This window comes from Cygnus atratus, chromosome 3 (genome assembly GCF_013377495.2).
Source record: "Cygnus atratus isolate AKBS03 ecotype Queensland, Australia chromosome 3, CAtr_DNAZoo_HiC_assembly, whole genome shotgun sequence".
NCBI lineage: Eukaryota > Metazoa > Chordata > Aves > Anseriformes > Anatidae > Cygnus > Cygnus atratus.
The window spans coordinates 89,430,192-89,456,360 of NC_066364.1; the positions used below are offsets into that span (position 1 = coordinate 89,430,192).

The 26,169-nt window shown below is 39.6% G+C and overlaps 1 protein-coding gene across 1 annotated transcript in view; it reads right to left on the reverse strand.

Moving 5' to 3' along the window:
* Positions 1 to 296: 296 nt before the first annotated feature.
* Positions 297 to 26,169, reverse strand: part of KCNK5 (potassium two pore domain channel subfamily K member 5) — a 39,348-nt gene continuing 13,475 nt past the window's right edge. The window contains exons 2-5 of the mRNA XM_035561148.1: positions 8,719 to 8,830; positions 7,182 to 7,348; positions 6,165 to 6,333; positions 297 to 5,441 (exon numbers count right to left, since the gene is read on the reverse strand). Coding sequence (XP_035417041.1) covers positions 4,621 to 5,441; positions 6,165 to 6,333; positions 7,182 to 7,348; positions 8,719 to 8,830 — 1,269 coding nt within the window. The 3' untranslated portion in view covers positions 297 to 4,620. The remainder of the gene's footprint in view (positions 5,442 to 6,164; positions 6,334 to 7,181; positions 7,349 to 8,718; positions 8,831 to 26,169) is intronic.

Consider the following 26,169-nt stretch of genomic DNA (forward strand, 5'->3'; position numbering starts at 1 on the left):
TTAAAAATAAACAGCCCCTTGAAAAAACACTGTTGTAGAATAAACTTTTCTACCCCCTTCAACAGCTGTCCCAAATCCTTGCCGTATAATATTTTGCTACGCTGTATTTAACTGCAGACTAGATGCTGCTGGTCACCAATACTCCATACAAGTGGTGGCATCTGCTTGCATAAAACAACTCGCTTTATCGGCTCCTTACACCTTCAAGCTCTTTGGAACAGGACCAGCCTCATCTGTGAGATGCATTACAACTATAGGGAGCTGTAAAAAGAAATTTAATTTCTCGACTGAGAGGGTAAATTGTAAAATTTTTATTGCAAAATATTAAAATAAATTACATTTTACAAAGACTTAGCAAATATTTACATACAGTGTGATTCCAGTGACAATCAGCAACAAAGAATAGACAGACAGGCATATTATGGAGTGATAGAGTCAGAACTGTACAAACTTCAAAAGCAATTATGAAAGACAAGCTAATTTTCTAAAAGGTAAATCCATCACAAGTGGAATGAATCCAACGAGGCACAAAAATCACAAGTCTACAACAGAACTCTTGGTTTTCTGTTTAGGTCAACAGACTTGTATATTGCTTTTTGCTCTCCTCATCAGCAACGCTTGTCTGTCTCTACTTGTACTCTCCAAGCTCAGCTGGAGAAAAATATCTCAACATATACAGCTGTGTCACCACGGATCTGTTATCAGTCTCTATGGTTTTATTTCTGCATGTTTTGTGACATCTATTGCCAGCAACAGATTCACAAATCATTAGGTTCAGAAAAATTTAACACATCACTTCTTGTATTTCCTCAGTGATTTCGTACCAGTGTATCAGATGTGTTAGATTGCCTGCCATGAGATATGTATCTGAAAACTATGCCCTTCTGGTAAAAACAGGCTTCAATAGCACAAGAAAAGAGCAAGAAGTGTCACAATCACGTCATGAAGGATGGGGTAACCTAGTCTATAACATTTAAAAGGGCCTTTATAGGAATAGATTTTTGTCACATTTCAAGATTTATTTTTCTATTTTTTAAAGTATTGGCTCATCTTGGCAAAATTAGTAAGTTACTGTTGTGAATGCAGACCTATGCTTCACATCATGTGACTGGAAATACAAGCTACTTATAGGCAACAGGTAGAAAGAAGAGTTTTCACTTCTACTCCATCTTTTCCTTATATGTGCTTTTAAATTATTAAAAAAAAAAAAAAAAAAGACTCCCCTTTCCTCTCTTTCCAGTAAGAGATCTGCCTCACCTATAAAAAGTAATTACATAGTGTTAAGGGAGCTCCTAACATCACTAGTTAGCCAAATTAGATCTTACACGGCATCCAAAGAAAATGTTTCCAGGTTGACCAGATAACTGAAAAAACTACAAAACCTTACCAAATAGCACTAGGGAATTCATTGAAATTAATCGGAGGCACTTTTGAGGCTGAAAAGCTCAAAATCCAGCCTGGACACCCCTCTAACTCACTTTTCTCAAGACATGGAAGACAGGCAGACAAAAAACTGTCTTGCTTAGCACTTCGGTACTTCTGAGATGGCACCATAATATTAAAACCCTTGGGAAATGGTTCAACTTTTTGGAGAGCCAGCATGAAAATCACGTGCCAACCAAATCCCTCCAGAACACTGAAAACAAGTAGGGTTTAATGAGACCAATTATGTTGGCCCCTGTAAAGATTATTTTTTCCCCCCAGTATTAGAACTGCATTAAGGCACATGGTGGGGATGTCTTGAGAACAGTTTTGTAAGGTGTGATCATGTTTCCCCAAAAAAGTGGGAATTTCGTACTTTGTTTTAATAAGTTTAAACTATTACTTTAAACTCCATGATGCTGATTATACATACAGTCTATGCTGACTACATTGGGAAAGGCCAAAGAGCTGCATCTAACATGATAATATGAAACAGATCCCATCCATTCTCAGCTCTGGCATACAAGTGCACTTCACAACGGAGAATGGAGAATCTGGGTTCCAGTGTGCAACAACCCTCCCAATCAAAGAAGCCCAGCCAAATATCTGGGTCGTATTATTTCTGTCTTAAAGAGAAATTTATTCACTTATTATTTTGCAATGAAGATCAGACTTTGACTATGCTTTTCCATTTCATATGATTTCAGCAAGCATTTTCTCTCCTTACTGTCCTGTAGCTTTTTAACTGTTGCTAAAACTTTTGATCTTTGCATCAATAATGGAAGACAAGTCGGAGGACAACAAAAGCTATATGGAGTGCTTTTTCATTTTCTTTCAACCTAATATGAACATTTTTAAATTAAAAAAATGCAGGCTAGACTTGTTACACAAACACCTTGTATATCAGGTATGCCATCTTACCTAAAATTTCTTAGGGTTACAAGGTACAGCTGTCAACCACAACCCTTCAGATACAAAGAAATAGTTGAAGAAGGGCTTGGAGTCATTTTAAAACAATGCAGGGGTGGGTGTGTGTACGGTGGGGGAGTCATTTAGAAGTAAGTCAGAATCTTTTTGATAGCACATCTCCCTCTTTTCCTTCAGATGCAATAACATAATGCAATTGTATTTCAAATTAGAATCTCCCCAAATTATTATCAAATACATACTAACTACTGATTCCAATGATGTTGGTTCCACATTTTTGTCAGTATAACAGGCTTGGCCCTAGTTCACTTTCTATTTGAAAAATCTCATATACGTGGAAGATGCTGAAAAGAAATCAATACAGACAATTTCTCTTATTTCACAGCAGGCAACTTCAATACTTCTTGTCAACAGGACATCCAACCAGACTGCCAGTTTCCAAAGGAGAGGCCGGCAATTGAAGCTGCAGCCCATATTTGTAGTTATTAGAAAAATGCAGTAATTCAAGATTAGCACTGTAGGATTCCATAAGCTCATTTTACAGAGCTAGCAAGTCGGCCAGCATTACACTGAAAATGAGAATGAAACAACTTAACTGTTCACTGAACTTTGAAAACTTGAGGACATAGTGGAATGACTTAAACACAGCAAAACTATACAAAATAACAGAACTTGAGATGTTAAGGTTCAAAGGTCTTGGCTATTTTCTGTTCCAAGTAGATTGGATACAACCGAAGTCAGTACCTTTTGCCAATGCATAATCAACAGCCTCATTTGAAAGAGTTCTCCAGGTTAATGCAAGGATACGGAAAAAGAAAAGGAAAAAACATGGTATAATTTTCTTTGCAGCCAAAATGACTTGGGCTTAAACGTTATGAAAAAGACATATTTCCTTCTCAATGAGAAGCCCATTTCCAAGCCACATATAATACTTTCAGGAGCTTAGAGCCAAAGTCCCTTTCAAAAAGTGCTTTATGGCTTTAAGTCACTTGATCACATCTCAGCTTTGCACAAGATTTGACATTGTTCAGCCTTCTTGAAAGTGGGATAGAATAACCATTGTATACGCACATAGATCAGGCTTTAAAACAAAACAAATAAGCAAAGTATAATCAACTGTTTCAAAAATCATCTCTCATTCAAGTCTAGTCTGAAGTACCAAGGCAGGGAGGAACATCAAACAATACTGACTAACACACTGCACAGGTCAGCAGCAGTGCTGCAGGTCCCTTCTGACAGGCATTAGGGCATTTAGAGAATATCTGCATCTCCAAAGGCGATTTTTTTTCCCCTCAGAAGAGCAGTGTCACTAAAACTTCACCTGTACATAGATACTGTATAAGGTTCATTCAAGTATTTCCTCTAGGAAATGGACAGTGGAAGGACACTTTCAACATTAAGAAAAGTCTGTTGCATCCTGCTTGTGCTCGTACATGCTTTGATCAATAGGTTTTCCAGTCACCTTAATCTTCAACAGTTCTGGGGCTGATGTGCAGTTTAGCAGCCCAATTGGTGAGCTTCATCCCACAGGATTTTTGCCTTCTCAATCCATTCCTTGGAATTTTAAATTTGAATATTTTGTTCACAAAACTACAACTATGATTTGACAAGCACTGACATATTCCAGACAGATGTTTTAGAAGCATCCTCCTCTCCTCAGTCTGCCAGTGCACCCCAGCTCAGATCTGTGTGCCCCTGGTATTCCATCTAAAGTTTCTCATTAAGAACCACTAGTGGTTGCACCATTTTTTTTGTGGTACAAACTTAACAATGGGTAGTAAAACAAAAAAAAAAACAACACAATACAAAAACAACCCTTGCTTTCATTTTTGATCAAAGCAGGATTCAAATCCAGGTTTTCAGAGTTGAAGGGCTAGTGGAGTAACCGAACACATTTGATGCCCAAACCAGTCTCTTTGCAACAGTATAGTTAAACTCCAAAACTAATTCCTCAATGAAATGCGTAAATGCAGAACAGGTCCAGTGTATTAACTAGTCTTTTCTTGTCTACTTTGTTCAAGAACCATAAAATCCCAAGACGGAGCAGGACTCCTGATTCAACTGTTATTTTACAAGTCTCTTCAGATAAGCAAAGCTGATGGGCTCAGAAACCAACTTAGGATAGGAAAAGGACACTGGAGGTCATTAGTTTGGGTCTTGCTTTTGTTTTCAAAGAGACAGGAGAAGTTGCAAAAACATGCTTTTCTCCTTGCTCCATTAATTTGTTCAATATGCACTGACCATTTTCAGAAAACCACTGTCCAGCATGTTTCACGTTGCAGCCTTCACATTGCTTACTGTATTATACTCATTCATCAGTTGTTCATAAGGCACAGAAAGTTCTAGCTCGTTGTTGGTAAAGGTAGATTCATCAGAGGATGGGAATTTTACCAGTTTTTTTGCAGTTTCAGGTTCCTCTACAAGATTATCATCCATGGAGGATTTTGAAGTTTCCTCATCATCTGAGATATCTTCCTCTTCATCATCATCCTCATTTACAAACGTTATATTGGCATTCTCAAATATTAAGGGTCGATAGTCTCTGGAATCCCATACTTCACCTTCTTCTTCACTTATCCTGTCTAGCTGGTTTACAAACATGGTTCCTTCTAGGGGGCTGTCTCCAATACGTTTATCATGCAGGTGTCTGAGTACATGACCATTTTGAATGTCCAGGGAAGACTCCTCATACTCAAATGACTCTGTTTTTGTGTAAGTCACCTGAGCATCTTTACTGGCATTCTGCATATTTTGTTTGGTATTTTCTACTTTGATCATCTTGTCATTGTTTGTCTTCAGGGCCTTCTTCCCAATTTGTTTAATAAGATCATTGTAGGTCTCTTCCTTCTTTGAAAGGAAGCTGAAAATGTTCACATCCTTGGAGGTACCCATTTGAAGGGGTTTTTTAGACCTAGGATGGTTGTCAAAAGACTCTTTTCTTTTTTTCCTCCGTTTCTTGATTGCTTTATGAACCTCCACAAACATACTGACCTTCCAGTTGACAAAAAGTGAAAGCCAAGCTAGTCCCAGATAGATCCATAACTCCACAAAGTATCTGTAAAGGGCATGATAGTTTGCATCCGGATTTACGCCTACAAAGAATTAAAAACAAGAACATTATTGAAAGAGGACTCACAGATGAGAAATTTTAAGTTACTACCCTGAGAAGCACTCCATTCCATACAGTCTGACCGCTGGGCTACAACATAAAATGGCAGCACATGCTCCTTGTAAGCTATAAAAGTAACTTTTTTCTTTTTGAAAAAATATAAGCATTCCCCCAGCCCTTAAAGTACAGGTGTAGGTACTTTGCTTGAGAAAAGGATCAGCCTCAGAATTCCACTTCCCAAGGACCATCTCCAAAGCCCCAAATAACATAGCAGATTTTAGAGAAAGACAGGATTTATGAGATAGACACCAGTATGTTCAGCATTTCCTGTTGACTAGTTCTAGACAGCTGCACAGTATCACACAGCGCTGATGCACTCTGCTTAGGTGATCCCCTTTAAAAATGCTTAACTGTCATGGTGGATAGGAAAGCTCCATGCCTGAAATAGGGACCTGGGGCAGCTGAAAGAATGACCAGCTCCAGAATTTGGCTCCAGACTAAGTCAGTAAAGGTCTTAGGTATCTAAACTAAGATGGAAAAGCCAGATGCAGTCCATTGGAGCAGTACTCAGATTTTATTGAATCAGAAAAATTCAGAAAAATGTTTTTAAAAAGCTTAGAAAATAGTTTTTAGAATTAGAGTTTAGAAACAGAATTGCCACACACTGTGCATGTAGTAAAATAATACATAAAATATAATTACTTACCAGCCACAAAATCTCCAAATCCTATGGTGGTGATAGTGATGAATGAGAAATAGAGGCCTTCAATGTAGTCCCATCCTTCAGTCACCATAAAGACAAAAGGAGGAATAACTAGATGGACCAAGACACCCCAAACGATGAAAATAGCTGTGCATGTAATTTGTGCCTTCCTCTGCAAAGAAAGAAGAAAAAAGTCAGGGAAAAAAAAGTAATTATCTTTTCCTTCCATGGCATAGAGCATCATTTGACAGCATCAGTCATTTCAGAGTTTTGTACTAACAGTTTATCAGCTGTAACTGAAGGTCACTGACTGAAGTGAACACAACTATTTTCTACAACAGTTCATTTGTGCATAGAGGGTCAGGACTGCTTATGTTGCTTCTCTCCTATTGATGCTTCCTACCTTTTGGCACTCATCTAACCTCTGCACAAACCCTGCTTCACAAAGCTGCATACACACACGTTTCACCAGCATTTTCTGTACCTTCTTGGGTGTTGAACCAAGGCAGTTGTTGCTCTATCTGAAACTAGGGCCCAAACTAGTCCCACCCTCCTCCATACACTCAGTCCCTGCATTCGCTCCCACCTCTGTGCAGTTAGAACTGAGACAAAACTTGGCCAACACAAAAAAACACCAAGTAAAGTGCTTATGTTAGCACAGAAGCAGGTAGGAACAAAGCAGGACAGCTCATTTCCATGCCAGAGGAGCTTGTAGAGAACGTTTGTGAAACTAGAGCCTCACCTATATTGATCCTATAGGTTTCTCATGTATGGAGATATATGTCTTCAAAGAAATTACAATATTTATTACCAAATGCTTCTGCAAGACCTCATTTTCTTAAAACTTCTAGCAGAATTAACATACCCAATCCACCTCCCAGTTACTTTCATGCAACAACCATTTGGGAAATTCGTATTTGTACAAGTGTTTGTTTATTACCACAATTAGCAGATGAATTAAGCTTATACTTTATGCATCAAAAATACACAGCAGGAGAATAAACAAGCAGAGGACCTTACCAGGCTTACTCCTCTTTTTGTCAGAAACTGGCCTAGCCTCTTTGCACGTCCTCCAAAGAACTTTCCCAGAGCACTGATCCATGTCAAGCAGAGAGGAACTCCAAAGAGCCCATAAAATATGCAAAAGAGACGTCCAGAGGGTGTCTTTGGTGAAACATTTCCGTAACCTAAAAGAGATAAGCATATGCACAGTCTGTCTGTGTTGTATAGAATTCAAGGCAATTCTACCTATACATAAAACAACATTGTGTGGCCTTCTGCTGTATCAGATGCTCCTTACTTCACTGTCTATGAGAACATTAGCCTACTCCAGCTGATCTTCTGAATCTGGATGCCTTCCAGTGCTACTTCAGAAAATGTGTATTCCATTACTGTAGGCTGAGAGGAGTACTACATTTTAAGTGTTCCCTGGATAGTGTGCATCTTTTTCCTTGACAAGATGAGATAAATATGAAATAAAACTCATCTCAAAACCTCTAATAAGATTCCCCAGCCTTGAGCAGTAATGTTAAAAGCTCGAGTTTGAATCAATTTTATGAAATAAAACCTCAAAATTCACCCTGAATTTAGCTTTCCCATGAAAGATCCATTAATGCGTATTTACTTTGTGACCTGTTACCTTCCCAGGGTAAGGGTTTGAGAGTTAAGTGGAAGGTGAGTTGTGACACTGCAAGGCATTTTCAATTGAATTTCATTCTTTGCTGGTCACAGAACCCAAAAGCACATTACAAACTTAAAATCAGAATCCCTCCTGAACTTGTGCCAGATTTTTTTATTTAGGTTCCTGACTTCGTGTCATAAACTAGATTATAAGATGGGTATTGTGAGTTTCAAATAATGAAAAACACAGTGCTGTATACGACCTAACAGCAAGGCTTCCATTTACATGTACCTCCAGCCTTCTCTGGTTATTTTGCATTTCTGTTTATGTTGTAGGGGTAGCCGGGGTGTACCAATACCTTGTAGCAAAGATTACTCCCTAAAAGATGGCAATGTACCCTCTGTATGTCAATGCAAAGGGTTTTATAAGCACAAATCAGTAACGAGATTTAGAAGACCACACTTCTTGTTCCTTGTCTTCTTTAAGAGTTTAAAAATAGTCTAGATTGTTCTGTAAGCCAAGAACACTGCTAATTCAGTAGCTGAAGAGGGTGAATGTGAGCAACAGGACAGTTATACAAAAACCTTATATGCATGTGCTTTAAATATTAGTTTAATGAAATGTCTGGTAATGCTTTTGGTTAGGGACTTTATGATTTGTTAATTTAAGTGCATGAATGAATGAATAGAACTGGAATGACCCCAATTATCCCCATCAGCACCTTGACTCAGTTACTTATTAGAACAACACACTCTTATATACACCCATGAGTAAAGTGCCCAAAAATATTTTTCCTCTACAAACCTGTGTATTCTACACAACTCCAGCCATAGCAAGTTTATTCAGTGACTAGCCTGACACAGAAATGGAAGAGTACAAGCACAGCGGATCATAAGGAAAACTACAGTTAGGACAGTTGATGTAGCAAATGCTTACCGATTGTAGTGATTACAGTAGCAGCAAAGATCACAGCATTAGGCCAGTTCCAGTTGTTGAAAGTGTTGTTCCCAGTGATGGCAACCCCCTGACCAGCAGCATTTGACACAACCTGTAGGAAACAGTTTACAGTCATTCTTGGGAAATCCTGGAAGCCTGAAACAAAAATGTGTCTGTCCCTCTGGGATTTTCTCCCTTTGTTTACACTTGCAAAATGACCACATAAGTTTTTTTGTGTGTGTGTGTTGTTTTTGTTTTGTTTTGGCTTTTTTTTTTTTTTTTTGCGAAGGCCAGCCTAGTAAATTAAAAATTTTATGAAATATGAAAAATTTGCTTCAGCTAGTAAGAAGTACTGCAGATGCTCTGACATTTAAATAAGGGTTTTAATCAGATAAGCTCTTACTTGATTTACCAGTTTAACCCAAAGGGATCTCTTCCAGATGCTCAACACACTCCTCCAGGCTGAACTAGCATTTAACCTTCAGTGTAGTTCCTGAATTTGGTTTAATGTTTGGGACATCATCAGAACTACTATCCATTTCAAAACACTGTTACATGTCCCAGCTTGACTTAGGTATGAACAAGACGTCACAGAATCCCTGGCAAAGAGTGTGTGATTCATGTTAATTCACCTGCTGTACCTGGCAAAGTCAGACCATCTACAAGCCAATGTAACACTGTATTTTCAGTGAAGAAAGACAAATTAACACTTTTCCAAAAAATTTAATGTAACAAGACTAATTGATTTTGAATTTGGTCCCTTTTTCATTCCCCATTTTCCCCCATAGGAAGGGACTCTGAACACAGCCTCCCCTGGCTTTCCAAGACTAGACTGTAGAAAATACACTAATAAAAGAACCTGATGATTTAACACACAAAGTCAAAGCTTCAGATCAACATTGGACATCTTGCTGATTTGGACGTGTATTTCTAGCTCCCTGAAGTGAAAGAGAAGTACAGTTTACCACATTCTCTCCTGAAAGTCCCTAGTTATATAAATCTTTCCTCTGTCACATAATGCTGCTATTAAAGCCTTATTAGCTTGCTCTGCTTTTTTCCCAACTGTAAACCAAGGTGGTCTAACCAAAACTCTAAGGCTACATTCACATACAGAGGTGAAGGTGCCACCAAAAGATGATTCAGAATATTATCTCACTTTCCATCTCTCCCTTGATAAGTTTGAACACAAAAACTAGCTTGAGCTAAATATCTAAAATTAGGTTTTATATTCATATACATATTATATATATATATATATATACATACGCATTCTTTTAACATGACAGGTGAGGTTTACCTTAAACTGGTAATAACTTACATAGGGGCCTACAACCAACCCTTCCTTCCTTCATTTGCCCCTTCCTTCCTTCCTACTTGATTAAGATCTGATCCTGGACCTAGCAAAGACTCAACACAAAGTTCAATCACTGTTAAAAACATACACAAGTTAACACAAGTTTTAATTATTCTTGAGACTTACATATCACCACCCTTCTTCTGTAATAAAAATGCCCTCAAAGTGAATATATTGAGCATATATGAGATGCAAACAATTTAATTAAAAATGCACTTTCAACACACAAGCTATTATGGAAGATAAAAGGAGAAGCACTGAAAGTGAATGAAGGTACAGAACTAAACCTTTCTGCTGGAAAACTGAAGGTGTGTGCAAAGCTGCATGCGGTCTTTCCATAGCCTCCAGGCTCTCACCAGAAAAGGATGCAGAGAGAGTTCTCACCAAGGCAGTCATTTGTCAAAAGAAAATAGCACTTAAGAAATAGCCCTAAAACGGGCAGTTTGACAGCAGACAAGTAAGCCACCCGCTTCCAAAAGAATATTTGAGGCAGCTATAACAGATCACAAAGTTCAGCTGAATAGAGACCAAAGTAACTTCATTTCTGCCACGCTCTGTAGATGAATCTCCTGAAAGTCCCAAAGACATCCAAAGCACTCAATAGACACAATCTGTGATCTATCATCCCTGAAAAGATGCCTTGACTTCTTCCACTGCCCAGCAAAACTGCACGAAATGGTAATATCAAACACCAGTTCTCCAGTTATTTTCTGCTGTAAACTCACTTGGATTTTTATTTTTTCTCACAAAGCAACTGATCTCATACGAGATGCACTGAAGTATGTTTCCATTGTCACTGGGCCATTATCTCATTGCATTACTCCACCTTCAGTTCATGAGCACAGTTCCCCACTAAGTATGTACAGTTACTTCAAGGTCTGCCAGTGTTTGAGGTCTGGAGGTGGGAAGGGGGCCCAGATCCAAGGGGAAGAAGCTGCTGGGATGGGTAGCACACGGCTGCCCTTCACACCCAGTCATCTGGCATTTTGGACAAGATAGCAGGTCTCTGAGCCATATAAACACTTAACATTGGGAATCACAGCTACTCTCCAGCCAAAGCTGCCACCTCCTTCTTGTCCCTGTTAGCATAGCTATCTGCTATTAGCATATGATTGTCTGCAATCTTCAGTCTAACCTTTTCAAGTTACTTTTACTCCCAGCTGCAGGAACAGAGATGGTCACAAAACAAGCTTTAATAGCTTTGGTGCAGCAGGGAAAATGTAGCTGCTTTCCAACAAGCAAAACTTTTGCCCATACTGAAATGATTAAATATTTTGGCTTCAACAAATAATACAAGTGGACACTGTACAACTGAACAGCAACTATGTTTGCCTTTTTTTTTCCCCTTGGTAAATATGTTAGGCACTGTCATAGACACCTCTATTATCATAAGCTAGGATATACAATGTCCCGGGTTGCCTGCATTGGACTTCTTAAACTACGGAAAATTTACTTTTAAAGGCCTTCACATACAAAAACAGAGGGTGAGGAGGGAGAGGAAGAAGAGAGCAGATTGTTTAAGTGCTCTCAATGCCCGGAGAGATGTCATTTAGAAAACACATCTTCAAGTACGCCCAAATTCAAAAGCTGAAAACGGTTTGCTAACTCGGAATTTACATGTCTCTTTAGACCCCACCTCATGATGGTTTAGTATGGAAAAAGTGAAGAAGAACTTATTTTCTGTCAAATGACTTTTGCCTCACATCAGTCAAGCCTCCTCCTCTCCTCCGTCACTCCCCACCACCCCAATTCTGTACTTTGGCAAGTGAAAAAGGAAAATAAGATCGCTTGTCCCTAGAGCTATTGCTGAGAGTAAACAGACATTGCAACTGCAGAGCGATTCTTAAGATGCAAATAAAAGTAATGCATCTTCTGATTACATTAACACAAGCAGAAACCAGGAGGTCATCTGAATATAATCAAGCAGACAATTTGCACATTTGCAGGTACATCCCCAACAGACAAACCCCAGGACTGCTTCACTCCAGCTCTGTGCATCTCCTGGGTTTGGTGACATTTTTACAGGCTCTCTGATGATCAACTTTGCTCAAGATTTACCAGAGCACACAAGAACTACTTGTTACATCTCCTGTGTCTTGGGCAAAGGAGAGGAGCATCTCAGATGCTTTGAGAACATACCATTTGCATCCCCCTGTACAAGTAACAACATGACTGAGAAGTTCTCAAAACCAACTTGAAGAGAGAGAAAACAGAAAGAAGCAGCCTTGACCCACAGAAATATGAATACTTTCCTACCTCTGTTTATTCTACTACGCCGTTTTCTGCTTGGGGGCAAGCCCAGAACAGCAGCAAGGTCACCCCAAACTGGGAAGCCACATACTAATATTTCTTCAAGTTGTTTTTCTTCCTAGTGGCCTCTCAACATTTGCTAGGGCAAGTCTCTATGGTGGTTTAAAAGTTTGCAATAGTCAGCCAACTCATCTTGGTCTTCTGGCTTTGTAATAGCAGGAGGCATGGTGAGTTTGAAATTTGATCGGTAGCACTACAACGTAAAATCAGTCACAACAGAATGACATTTAGTCCCTCTAGAAGTAATGCGATGGTATAAAACTAGAGGAATTGGCAAACTGGAGTCTGTCTGCATGCTTAGGAGGGAGCATTATTGTAACTATGTGGAACGTGACATTTTACTTCAGCTTCTTAAACTTCAGAAGAAAGGAAAATGGGACAGGACTATCACTTTCTGCCATTCGATGTGTGAAGAAATACACATATTTTCTTCTTTCTAGGAAACATGTTTAGCAGGTGGCTTCCATCCAGTAAGAAGTCCCGAGTAAAATGTGAAACCTGTTAAAAGTCAGTTGTACAACTCCATTACAAAAATATGACTTGCAAGTAAATTCTGATCTGAAATCTCTTTAGAGTGGTACCTTTAGTTAGATATTCACCTCTAATAAGAAAGAGGTTGTAAAGAAGGCAGCGTACATACACCATTTTCAGACACCAGTACTGATTTTTGAACTAATTCATCATTATCTAAACCCAGTCATATTTCAAACTCAGTCAAGTTGTTATAGCTGTAGTTCACACAGAATTATCTGAATATGAGTTTGAATGCATTTGACTTTTCTGTGTTAAGACAGGAGAGAGATGGATCATAAGACTACCTTTGCTACAGCAAAAAACAACTTCCCCAAGTACTAGCAGTTATTCCTGCAGTCTTTGGCACAGAAGCAATTCCGTACCAGCGCAAGAATCACAGAATGGTTGAGGTGTGAGAGGATCCACATGTGGTTAGTGATGTTATATTAAGTTAAGGACTGCAGTAAAGCTGTGATACAGGTTTTGCATATCAGGTAGGCATAATTTTATATTTGGAGTGAAATCCTAGACACTTTAGTAAGGATTGCCTGAATCTGACAAAAATAAGCAATAGGAAAAAAGAGAACTTCTGGGGTGCTTATGGCCAAATGAGCTAAACACACAGAAAAATAATCAGGCTATATATACTAGAGCAAGAGATCCTGCCCACAGGCACCCTATTACATACAAAAAGAACAGCCAGATACTACTTAGTGCCAGGTCTCCTTTGAAGAGGCTGAAGCCTCTGTGTTATTCAAAGCATTCCCTAGAGATCCGACACATAAGCCTAAGGGTAGCTTTAAAGTTCTCTCAGTGGTATGAACAATTCCCCTTTTCTCCATAAGAAAGGGGATGTGATTGAACCATTAAACCCGAAGTGAGAACCGCTGGCTTTCATTCTACTCACAAGTATTATCATGTGTTTCCTACAACAAGGGCAATCACAACTGTCTGGTGCGTCCAAAGCAGAGCATTAAAGCAACAACTGATGCGTCCTTTCAGGTCTCCTGGGCTTTATCCCCACTTCCGAAAGACTGTGAAATCACCTTCCTTCATCTAGGTGTGAGCATTTAATGCACAGATAAACACTGAGCACTACAAATCTACCAAGATGATCTTCCTACAAGGCATAAAGCTTCAGCAGCAATCTCATTTTTCACCTCGACATCCAAATCTTACACAATTTGAAGAAGTCAGGAAACTGTGGAGGAGTCACTTAATCACAGGTATATATAATACAGACAATTTAGCCATGCATAATAAAATTGTCCAGGTTTATAGGGTTTAGATTTACAATAATCAGATGAAACTCTATATTGCTGTTCCTTTTTAAGCAGTTTTTTAGTTTTAAAACCAAATTTAGCAGCAAAAGACTAACATAGCAGGATTCAAGTCTACTGGCAATCACAGCACTTCTGTGTTGTCTTTGATTTACACAAGGCATTTTAGCAGAAGAGTGATCTCTTCTGCTAGCCAAAAATGGAAGGAGATCCACACACAGAATGAAAGCTACATCTGCTTATATGTAGATGCCAGTGCCCACCCTGAGATGAGAGAAGTCTAGCCATGGCTCCCAAAACAGAATCCTGATCAACTCTGCTTTTGGACTTCTGTGCTGGTGAAGTCTCCTTAACAACAGCCTTCCATAAAGGAACCTGCAATGTGCAATGCGGTACAGAGGAAAGGCACAACTCCAATAAACAAATCAGAACTAGGACAGAGATCATCCAGCAACCTCCAGAAAGCCCAGTTAAATGCTACATAATACCAACAAAGAAGTATAGGTGACATTCACAGTCTATGAGTAAAACGTGTTGAGAGATCACCTCCAGCTACCAGAGAAAAAATAAAGTGGTGCAAGAAGCTGTATGGATATTTTTCACGGCGTACAGAATCAAGAGCGAGCTTTGGACTTCTTAAATGGCTTAAAAAATGAATAAATAAATCAATCCATATCGCGCAACCTTCACACCTTTCTTAGGCAACAAATTGCCTACATTTTTTGCAGTTACCTGGCTTATCTGGCTAGAGCTATAAAGTTACAGTAGCAGTCAGCTGTTTACAATAATCAGATTTTAAATGCAATCAAAACATATTTAGTCGTTGATGTTTATCTTTGCAATATTTTTTTAAAAGTCTCTTTTTTTTCTATGCTCCAAGGCGAGATCTACATTACACAGTTTGGCTGACCTAGATAATATTGTCTTAGGATTACGTGTAAATAGAGAAAAGAAGTACACTACATCAGTATTCTTTTTCAAGAGAAAAAAAATAACGCTCATGTGTGGTCAGACCTAGACTGACAGAAGAACTTCATCAGACTCCTTGTGCAGGCAGGCAACACAGTCACCATAGCCAGAAATGTCCTGCTCTGCTGGCATGTTGCACTTGGACATCTGTTTGTATATTAAAAGCAGCAGAAGCAATTTCACAGGCACAGCCTGAATTTGTAAGTACCATACAGCTAGATCAAAAGTAGTAGATTCACAGTCAAACTAGGAATATGCCACGAATTAAAAAAAAAAACAAAAAACCAAAAAAAACCATAATCTGTTGTTTTGAGTTGTACTTGCGGGGAGGGGGTGGGGGGGTGGCGGGGTGGAATAAAAGGAAAAAGATTCAAGGCAACTGCCTTCCTCCTCCCCTTCCCTGATGTGTCCTGATTGAATGGAGGATAGTGCACGGAGAAAATATTTTCCTCACTAAAGTCTCTTGGCAGCATGGGGTTTGGGTAAGGAAAGGGAAAGGGAAGCCAACTATGCAACTAATGGTTTTACCAATGAGTACGACTCAGAGAAACTTTTTTCCCCCAATCACTTTTCATGCCTGGATATATGAGGTATATACATGTAATGATTTATGAAATTTTTCTGTTTGAATTCTCCAAAACCTTCACATTAACCTATATATTCTTGAAACTACAATATTTCAAGCCAGCCTTTGCTTCCAAAGATAGCTGCACTACTGCTACGAAAACCTTGCTATGCCACGATGCTTGCTTTGGTAGCCAGAGACACAACGTGGCAGAGCTGCAGAAAGACAAGAGAATACATGTAAGTAAGGTTAAATGACTTGATCTAGGTAGCTCAAATGGCAGCTCTTCCGGTGTCATCTTTAGGAGGACTGCTGTGTACAGAGAAACCAAAGCTCATCACTTCTGGGAGACATATGAAGAAAACCTTCAAGGGAACCAAACCCTGTGGCCCAAAATACAAAACAGCAGCACCTTGGTTGGACTGGCACATTTCTGCCAACCATGTGGCATCTGGCAAATTCTGTACGTAATCCACCCAGCTCAGGAGTTCGCAGGAAACCATGGCTGTAACTGTCTACCCCTCCAAAAGAGCTCTAAGTCACCAGAAAAACACAGACCTGTAGTTCCTGGAATCCTTTTTTTCCCCACTCCCATCTCTAATTTAGGACAGGCTTATCCTGATAGCTCACTTGGACTCCTAGTTCCCAGCTGACTGAAATACACTGGCATATGACAAGGGCCAACACAAAGGGCCAAGAGAACAAGCCTTTCAGACTGCCTTAGCCACTTTACAGTCCACGCAGGACTATGCTAACTAGCAGGCCTTTGGATGGTTGACCTTTCATTTCCCTCTCAGCATTATCTGCATTTGCAATATGAATATGATGTTTGTTAGGACAAGAACTATGCCAGATGTGAAAAGAAGACTTTTAGCTGAGTCCTGGATTTCCTACTTCACTTCTGTGGGGAATGGTTTGCGACCTTTTTTGTAGAAAGAAAAAAAAGACAAGTGAACCATATTGTCTCGATCTAACAGGCAACACCCTTGTGTCTTGCTAACCTGTCAAAGTTTTACTGTCCTTTACTGACCTATGCAGAGAGTAGAGTTAGAAGGTGGTTGGGGCAAAAGGTGCAGGATATGAGTCAGCAGCACCTGCATGAGAGAAGGATGATAGGGTTGAATAAAACAAGAAAAATTCCACATTTGTTAAAGAGGACATTGCTTAACTGCACAAGTCTGATTCCAGATGAACTGAGCACGTGTAAGTGAATCCTCAGTTAATTCAGCTACTGTGTTTGGCATTTTTTTCAAGCTGTCCTCCATGAAAAGTTGCCAGGTTCTCCAGACTCATGCAGATCCTAGCACTTGTACAGTCTATTTTAATGAGTGTAAGATCCAACATCGAAACAGGAAGCTTTTAATAGCATAATGTGATTATGGGCAGTAGCCACCTACCACAAGTCAAAAGTTGAAATTTAGTCAAGCAATGGGAAGTAGTCATTGAGGGAATAACGTCAGCTTACTTCTAAAAGAATAAAAAACACAGCCCTCACATTTGGTGTTGGCAGATGCAAATAATAAACCTAAGCAAAAGCATACATTAACAGCACCTGAAAAGCCAAAGAGACCAATATTAGCATACAAGATTCCTTCCCTCTTATCTATGAATTGAGCTAGAACAAAAATAAAATCAAACCCTGCAAAGCAAGTGTTAGTCCCACTGTTTACATTCCTACGTAGAACAACTACAAATAGCAGGGGACACAATTTTTCTCCTTTCTGTCATATGCTGCTTTAAAAAATGGTTTATTAAGTGTTGTTGCAAGTAAAAACATATTTTGCATTTTTTAATCAACAGTTTAATCTTAAAATACTGTTCCCATCAAAGGGCACACTTTTGAAAGTTACAGCTTAGAAAAAAAATCCTGGCAAAATATGGGTTTACATACTTGAGGGGAGGGTTTTCTTTCCAGCAATGCAAAAATTTAAGCCTGAACGAGATGGTATTTTCACACTCCTACTGACACAGTAAATAGAATGTCTTCAGAGAAACGAAAACTAAGTTCTCCTTGATTCTTTTTCTTACTTGCTTCAACATATCTGTGTTTTTTTTTTTGTTTGTTTGTTTTTAAAACAAGGCAATCATAAAAGTTATTTAAATTGGCTAAAGGTGATTTTAAATGATCTACCAGTATCTTAGCATACAAAATAGAAAGTTACATATATAGGTCAAATGCACTGTAGGTACCACATTTTAACCAAAAGGATTATTACAAAAAGATTTAACTTGCTCTGCAGAATAAGTTTAACTCCTCTTGTTGATGCTTCGTTTACCGAAGCAGCTTCTCAGTGTTTCATGCTATTTATGCAATGGTGATTCCGTACACACATACAAGTTGCAGATCCAAGACACTTTACAGTTATTACTTTCCCTCCATTAGGCTTAACTTTGGTCTGTCAGCAACTTGGACTTCCATCTAAGCATACCTCTTCTTACCCAATAGAGCCTCCAGCACATGCCACTTTATACAGAGCTGTCCCTGCATCTAAGCCCAACATTTAAAGAATGCACGTAAATACATGCCTGGTTTTCACTTTGCATAATTCTGTTACATAACAGGACAGCAAACTAAACATTGTTTGCATCTGTTAATATAAAATACAGCACACCCAGAGGGCCCTCTTGATTTACTAATTAGTTTGTTTTGTCACAACTCTTTATTGAAAATACTGGGGAAACTCCTGTTTCTAGACTTCAGTGTGCCTAGCACTAATTCATTTATTTTAGCAGACTTACTGGTTTTATTAGCTGGAGAAAGCACAGAGTGGGCTATGTTGTCATGCATTGGACTTTGAAACCAGACAGATTCCAACGAAAGCCTGTGCTATGAGGAGAGCCGTGGATTACAGCTGCTGATTCCTTTACATCTACTGATCAGCCAGAAAGCAGAACAGGCTGTGCAGTAAAAACACCGGAAGATCAGTGCTAAACATGGGCATACAAAGTAAAACAAAGCAGAAATGGCCTTTAGCAGAAGGAAAACACTCTCGCCTAAGTGACTGCATTACTCTGCTGTTAAAAAACAAACAAAAAAAAACACACGTACGTCCTCCAAAGGCCATGAATGACTAAGCTTGAAGACTAGAAAGCACTCCGATCTAAGCCCTACATACTGATATGCTAGAAAATGTTGCTATTTAGTGTAACTCTCAGGAAGCTACATGTGAGGTTTATTTAGGTGCTCATAACTGAGGAAGAACACAGAAATATCCCAAAGCAAACAGGGATTGCTGAACAGCAAACATTAAGATGCATCAGAAGCAGCATGGCCAGCAGAGTGAAGGAGGGGATTGTCCCCCTCTGCTCTGCTCTTGTAAGGCCCAACCTGGATCCTTGCGTTCAGCTCTGGACCCCAGCATAAGAAGGACAGGAACCTATTAGAAAAAGTCCAAAGGAGGGCCACCAGGATGATCAAGGGGCTGGAGCACCTCTCCTATGCAGACAGGCTAAGGGAGCTGGGGTGGGAGATGAGTGGTTAGAAAGCTGCCTGGCAGAGAAGGACCCGAGAGTGTTGGTTGATAGTCGGCTGAATATGAGACAGCAGTGTGCTCAAGTGGCCAAGAAGGCCGACAGCATCCTGGCTTGCATAAGAAACAGTGCAGCCAGCAGGGCTAGGGAAGTGATTGTCCCCCTGTACTCGGCTCTGGTGAGGCCACACCTCGAGTACTGTGCTCAGTTTTGGGCCCCTTGCTGCAAGAAGGACGTCGAGGTGCTCGAGAGAGTCCAGAGAAAGGCGACGAAGCTGGTGAGGGGTCTGGAGAACAAGTCTTACGAGGAGCAGCTGAGGGAGCTAGGATTGTTCAGCCTGGAGAAGAGGAGGCTCAGGGGTGACCTTATCGCTCTCTACAGGTACCTTAAAGAAGGCTGTAGCGAGGTGGGGGTTGGTCTATTCTCCCACGTGCCTGGTGACAGGACGAGGGGGAATGAGCTAAAGTTGTGCCAGGGGAGGTTTAGGTTGGATATTAGGAAGAACTTCTTTACTGAAAGGGTTGTTAGGCATTGGAATGGGCTGCCCAGGGAAGTGGTTGAGTCACCATCCCTGGAGGTCTTTAAAAGACATTTAGATTTAGAGCTTAGTGATATGGTTTAGTGGAGGCCTTGTTAGTGTTAGGTCAGAGGTTGGACTAGATGATCTTGGAGGTCTCTTCCAACCTAGGTGATTCTGTGATGTTGTGATTGTTCAGCCTGGAGAAGAGAAGGCTCCAGGGAAACTGTGGAGCAGCCTTCCACCACCTAAAGGGGGCCTACAGGAAAGCTGGGGAGGGACTCTTTGTCAAGGGGTATAGTGATAGGACAAGGGGGAACAGCCTTAATGTAAAAGAAGGGAGGTTTAGATTAGATATTAGGAAGAAGCTCTTTACTCTGAGGGTGGTGAGGCACCGGCACAGGCTGCCCAGAGAAGCTGTGGATGCCCCATCCCTGGAGGTGTTCAAGGCCAGGCTGGATGGGGCTTTGGGCAACCTGGTCTGGTGGGAGGTGTCTCTGCCCATGGCAGAGGGTTGGTATTAGATGGTCTTTATAGTTCTTTCAACCCCAAACCATTCTGTGATTCTAAGATATCTCTGAGAGACAGTTTGTCAGATAAGCTAATTAATTCCTACTTGCACCTAAGTTATATGAGGTTAGCTGTTCTTTTCAAATTTTACACTGCCCAGCCTCAGAATAACCTGTAAGTATGGAGAGAGTTTAAACAAGAGCATCTTTCCTATGGGCTAGTGCACTATTGCATACAGGCTTCTGGACTTCTCAAGAATTTGAGGAGTGGAGTTTCTCAAAAGCATTTGTGTTTCTATGCAATGCAAACAGAAATAAATCTTAAGAGATAATACTGTTACAGGTCTCTACCTTTATTAGGGTAATGGCCTAAGAATCCATCCTGCCCTTGCAGAAGGGACCTTCCTTCTAACTATTCTCCTAAATATAAAGGAGTTGTCCTCCCCTTCTCCTCCCAAGCACTGATGGCAGCTTTTTCCTCCCCCTGTAGCATCGTTATTTTAACTCACCACCAATTATGCATATTAAACCAGGCAGGAAGTTCTCAGGTAGATTGAGTCTCAAAGGGAACAGAGCACAGACTTACATCTGGGCACTAGATTTTGTTTTACGTTCTTGCAAGTGCAATGTGTGTGTGAGAACAGTATGAAAAAGCTAGCATTTGTAACAGAGACCAATCATCAAGCTTTTTTAATCCAAAACTACTAGCCCTGACAGCATGGAGAAGAGGGGAAATAATTTTCTCGGCCTGCAAAGGGCATTCTCAGTGAAGATAGCATTGCAGGCACAAGCATATTAAGCCACTGTTCTCTTACTCCACACCCTACCTAGCTGGAAAAAAAGACCAGGGTAAAGAATGCACATTTGTCACAGACAGGGACACTTGTTACTTCATTCTTCTAAGTGCTCATTTGTTTTCTTGTTAGCTTACAATTTAACCAGATTAAGTGATCCTTTGAAAAGGCAATCTATTGATTAACCCATATTGTGCAGAACAAGCCATGCTCTTCAAGAACAATCTCAATTTATTAACCAAAAATAGCTCTAATTGGTCAGAGACCAGGAGGGAGGGGAGAGGGAAGAGGTTTATACATGTAAAATTAAAAGATTTATGATTTAGTCTGGCTTCAGCTTGTTATCAGAAGGCCATGCAATAAATCAAGAATTTAGAGGAGACGTAAAGAACCATCTTTGTACTTGCTTGAACCTGAAAGACTCATAAAAAATTCAATTGTAGCTAGTATTTATGAGTCCAGAGGCCTCAAGACACAGTCCAGTGGAAACAATTTGTGAGTCTACAGTCAAATTAATTCCACATTATTTCTTGGGTATAGAGAAGGTAAGCAACTGTGCCAGCAACTCCCTGCTTGGAAAGATGATCAGAATTAGACAAAGTATGAGCATGATTAAATTCACAGGATACAGAAATAAATAAGTAATATCTTGGACATTTCTATAGTGCCAGCATTAGGTCTTCTGAATATTCCACTTTCCTCCCTCTGTCTGCCCATCCCCAAATTAAAGCCAGATGTTCGTGAGCTGACCATTCCAGTAGTTAATACAGATGTAAATGCTGATCTCTGCACTGAATTCTGCCCTACCTACAGCTAGCCCTTATGTTGCTCCTATGTCAAAAAAGTGAGTCTTAGCATTCCTGTAATGCACTGCAACACTACCTTCTCAACGAGCCTTATTTACCCGGTCAAACAGCATCTTTCACTGCCACCCCGGTAACTAGAACCACTGCCTCTTCACTCCCACCAGGGTGAGCACCAGCTTTGCAAAGTTTATGCTCTGCATGGAAAGTTACAGCTCAGTAATAAATCTAATTGAGAGAGCTTGCCTGAGGACAGGTTGCTTCCCAAGATGCAAGTGCATGCTTGTTTTAACTTTTGTCCTTTGGCATGTGGAACAAGGACTAATAGAGTGTTAATAGAAATGGAAAATATCCCGGGAAATGATCCCCACTAACATGACAAAAGAATTGTCTCTTATGGGACAAACAAGTGACCAAGGAATAAATGTACCACTTAACACCCCTGGCTTCCCAACTTCTACAGTACCTGCAAAACAACAGAGAAAGTAGCTCCAGGAAAGGGCATTGATTTAACAGAAACATACACAATATGATCAATTGCCCACAGAAGAGAAACACTGGAAAGTTGTCTGATTTGGCTGAATTATATCCTCCCACAAGAGACAGCAGGCTGGCAAAATGCAGCTTAACGTTTGTCAAGTTGGTACAAATTCCTTTTCCAGTCTATGCTGTGGACAGAGGCTCTCCTTCAATTAACCTAAAGAAAGAGGAGTGTTCCAAAACTTCTGTATCTTGAAATTGGATCTTATTGCCCTTGAAGGAAATATGGGTTTTGTAATTGATTTTATTTAGAGAAGATAAGGTCTTATACAGGTAGAACATGGGCTGCGATAAGCTCCAGCAGTGCTGCAAGCACAGAAGTAATGACATAGAAGTAGTGACAGAGCAGTCATCTGGCAGACTGGCCATATCTTCCACAGTTCCAGTTTCCTGGCAGCATCTCAGTCCTTATAAATGGAAGGTCCAATGCCATTCTTGCTGTTACCTGTGGACTTGAGCACCTGGTAAATCTGGTGACATTATAGACTTTGACATGCCTTAAATATATAAACACCTTTTTCAGATATTTATTGCATGGCTGATTTGACAGGCCTGCAAACAGTCCTGACCAACTGTACACAAGTAAATTGTATTATTTTGTTAGTTTCAAGGAAAATATATCTTAATGAAGAACCTTTTTCAAAAAAAAAAAAAAAAAAAGAATTGGTATTTTAAAAGCCTGACTTAAGATGTTCTAGGCACCCACCACAATTTATTCTGCCCTTCCTTTCCCATTCCCTGACATATACCAGGAGCTGTAAGTGCAAGGAGAAATACCTGTTTTTCATTATGTCTCAGGCACCCAATCATACATTTTAGGCATCTCAAAAACAGAAACACATCAATAAAGACAAAACAACAAGAAGTTAAATGCTTGAAATCTCTTTTCCTTGATGTATTACTGTCATTCAGCAGAGCATTGGTGAAACTCAGCTGGCATGATTAGCACACTTTTAGTCATCCACCTTCAAGAAATGGGAGCAGAAGCAGACGGGATAGAAGAATGAGGGGACTCTCGTATAGGCCAGTCAAAGCAATTTGGACTGCAGAAATGCGAGCTGAGAAGGGATGGAAGTGCTGTCTTTGTACTAAATCAGAAACAGGAATGTAAGACAATAAATAACAAAAGCCATTTAAATGAAAAACAGTGTTGGTAAAAGAACAAAATAAATTGAGCATGATCAAAATTAAACTGTAAATTAAAACAAGTTCTCAACCTAAGTAATAGTTTTTAATCAACTCATTAAGCGTGGTAGTGTAGATGAACTTCCCCATCTAAACCAAGCTCCAGCTTAACAGTGGTTGGTTATGTTTAACGAAAATATTTCTATGATGTGGTGTTGCAGGTAAGATTTCAGATTTGAAATCCTTATTACAATTACAATGCGTTGGGAAGAGTAATATTGTCCTACAGTAACATCCTCTTAGTAACAAAGAAAAGGAGTACTTCAGACAGAGGTTATAAGAAAGAGTAAACAATGTCACCCTTTTCTGTGGCACCATTCAAAGGCATACAGGAGCTTATTCTCAAGGACTGGCATAGGCTGAGATAAAAGCTGAAGAGTAAAACAGGTTACTTGGGAAGAAACAACCATACTGATAATCAGAACAATAAAACTTTAGCAGCACCAGCATGACTTATATTTTTTGTGGAAGACTTCTACCAAGCTTTAAAAGTCTCTCAACAAGGCCCAACCAACATAAAATACTTGCTTCCTTTACTGGGTACACTAATGGTTCTACAAGGTGGAGACAACACCTTCCTGATTTTGTAAAGCCTTATCATGAGATCACATTTATGAGAAGCACAAGTCAAGATTACTGATTTTGTAGTGATAATTTGCACTTGTTACTTGTACAAAGTGCTGCTTTACTGAAGGTTTACAGCCGGCTGTTATGTCTACTGCTATCGGACAAAACACAAGAGCTGTCCTCTTCAGATTAAGCAAATTTTGCATGAAAATATTCCAGCTGATAATGTAAACAGAAGCCTAATCAAGGACTGCAGTGGAAACACTACACAACTCAAAGAAAAGTGGAGAAGGGTAGGTCTGCATCTTTTTGTTTCATTAAAAGCAAAGCGAGAGTTTTGCTTGCCCTTGCAGCTTTCATTTATAAGCAACTGTTTTACAAAATAGTAATTTAAAAATAGACAGCTTCAGAAATTTTCGGTCAAAAGGCATATAAGTGCTTTTTTTGTAAAAAAATATCACATTGTGTACATGTGTTTGTGGAAACCTACTGTACTTGGTCCAACACGGATTTGGATAACGCTTATTGATTTCACGGTCTGCAACAAGTTCTGTGTTTTGCCTTTTTCTCCATCCTCATGGAAACTCCCAGTTGTATTCCCAAACTACCTCTAATGAAAGGAATGTCAACGTCTGAGGCTTCAGTTTTCACACAGCAAATTCAAGAATGAGGCCACAAAAGGAGGTTCAGCCCAAACAAGGCTGGACCTAAGCGCAAACCTTTTTGTCCTTACCAAGGGGAACAAGGCCAAACAAGCACTGCTCATGTGACTTTACAAAAAAGCTGTGAGTAGTCAGGTCTTTGGAGATATTTCGTGCTGTTTCTGTGCCTTAAGTGTGTAATAGTGAAGCCTCTCGTGGCTGTATCGGCAATTTTCATTTGTAGATTGCATCATGTAACCAAGTCCCTAAGAAAAGCAAAGAAGAAAACGCCACTGTTTGGTCAGAAATCAGGTAGTCTTAAACTGTTACAGGGTGATTTTTTTTATTTTTTAGACAAATTGAACAGTTATTGTTGAATAGCTAAAGTTTCCCCTCACTACCAATGCCTCTCAAACACAGCATTGTAGAAACTTAGACTCACGTGTCTTTTGCAGGTTTTAAATGGTCCAAATGACTTCATTTGCCAGTGCCAAGGAACTACAAGACAACCTTCATATGCAGAAGTCAGCCAGCAGATCCTGCTGCTAGCCTTCTTTTTGCATTAAGAACTAGCTAGCAGCACTCTTTATTAATGACCTCCCAGCCTAACTGCGCGAAAAAATGAGACTAAGAGCAACGTATTGTAATGAGAGAGGGAATGAATTCCCCTGCAATAAACCCAAGTTCCGTAATATTTTCTATTTTAGCACAAATAAAATCATATTGATACTTAGGTGGTAAGAGCCCGTTAAAAAAAAATTGAGCTCTACTTTCATTCTGAAGTAAAACTAGGTGTTACTGTTTCCTCTGGAAAAAAAGTTCTAATTTGTAGGGATATTAACCTCTTGGAGGTATGTCAATATTTTTACAGCATGCACTGTTTAAGACCTGGTTGTGTATCATGTATAGCATGGACAGTTAATTTTCCTATAAGTCATAATTCATAGGACAAACAATGTGAGGGATATTAATGGAAAGAGATCAACAAGGTTATTTCCTTTTGTGGCTTTCTGCAGAGTTAAATAATAAGTGAAACTCATAATTCAGCAAATTAGTTAACTGGAACGATTTTGTCATAGCAGAATTGAATGCTAAAGCTTACCTAATTGTGATACTTGCAGATCCCATGCTTGAATGAACTAAGTGCTCTTTAACTTTATATCCCCCTTTCACTTATGTGCAATGGACTTAAACACCGACAGTTTTGAAAAGGCAACTGGCATCTTTGAAAGATCATGACTACAAAGTTTGACATTTCAGATGGATTTTTTCCCCACTATTAATTTCAGGACTAGATTCCAGTTTAATGAACTAGTTAAACTATTTTGATGAAAAGCACATTCATTGCTTTACCAGCATTCCCTTGCTTTTGTGATTAATACAATTATAGAACTGTTTCTTCTTCACTTTCCCAAGTTCCACATAGACATGTT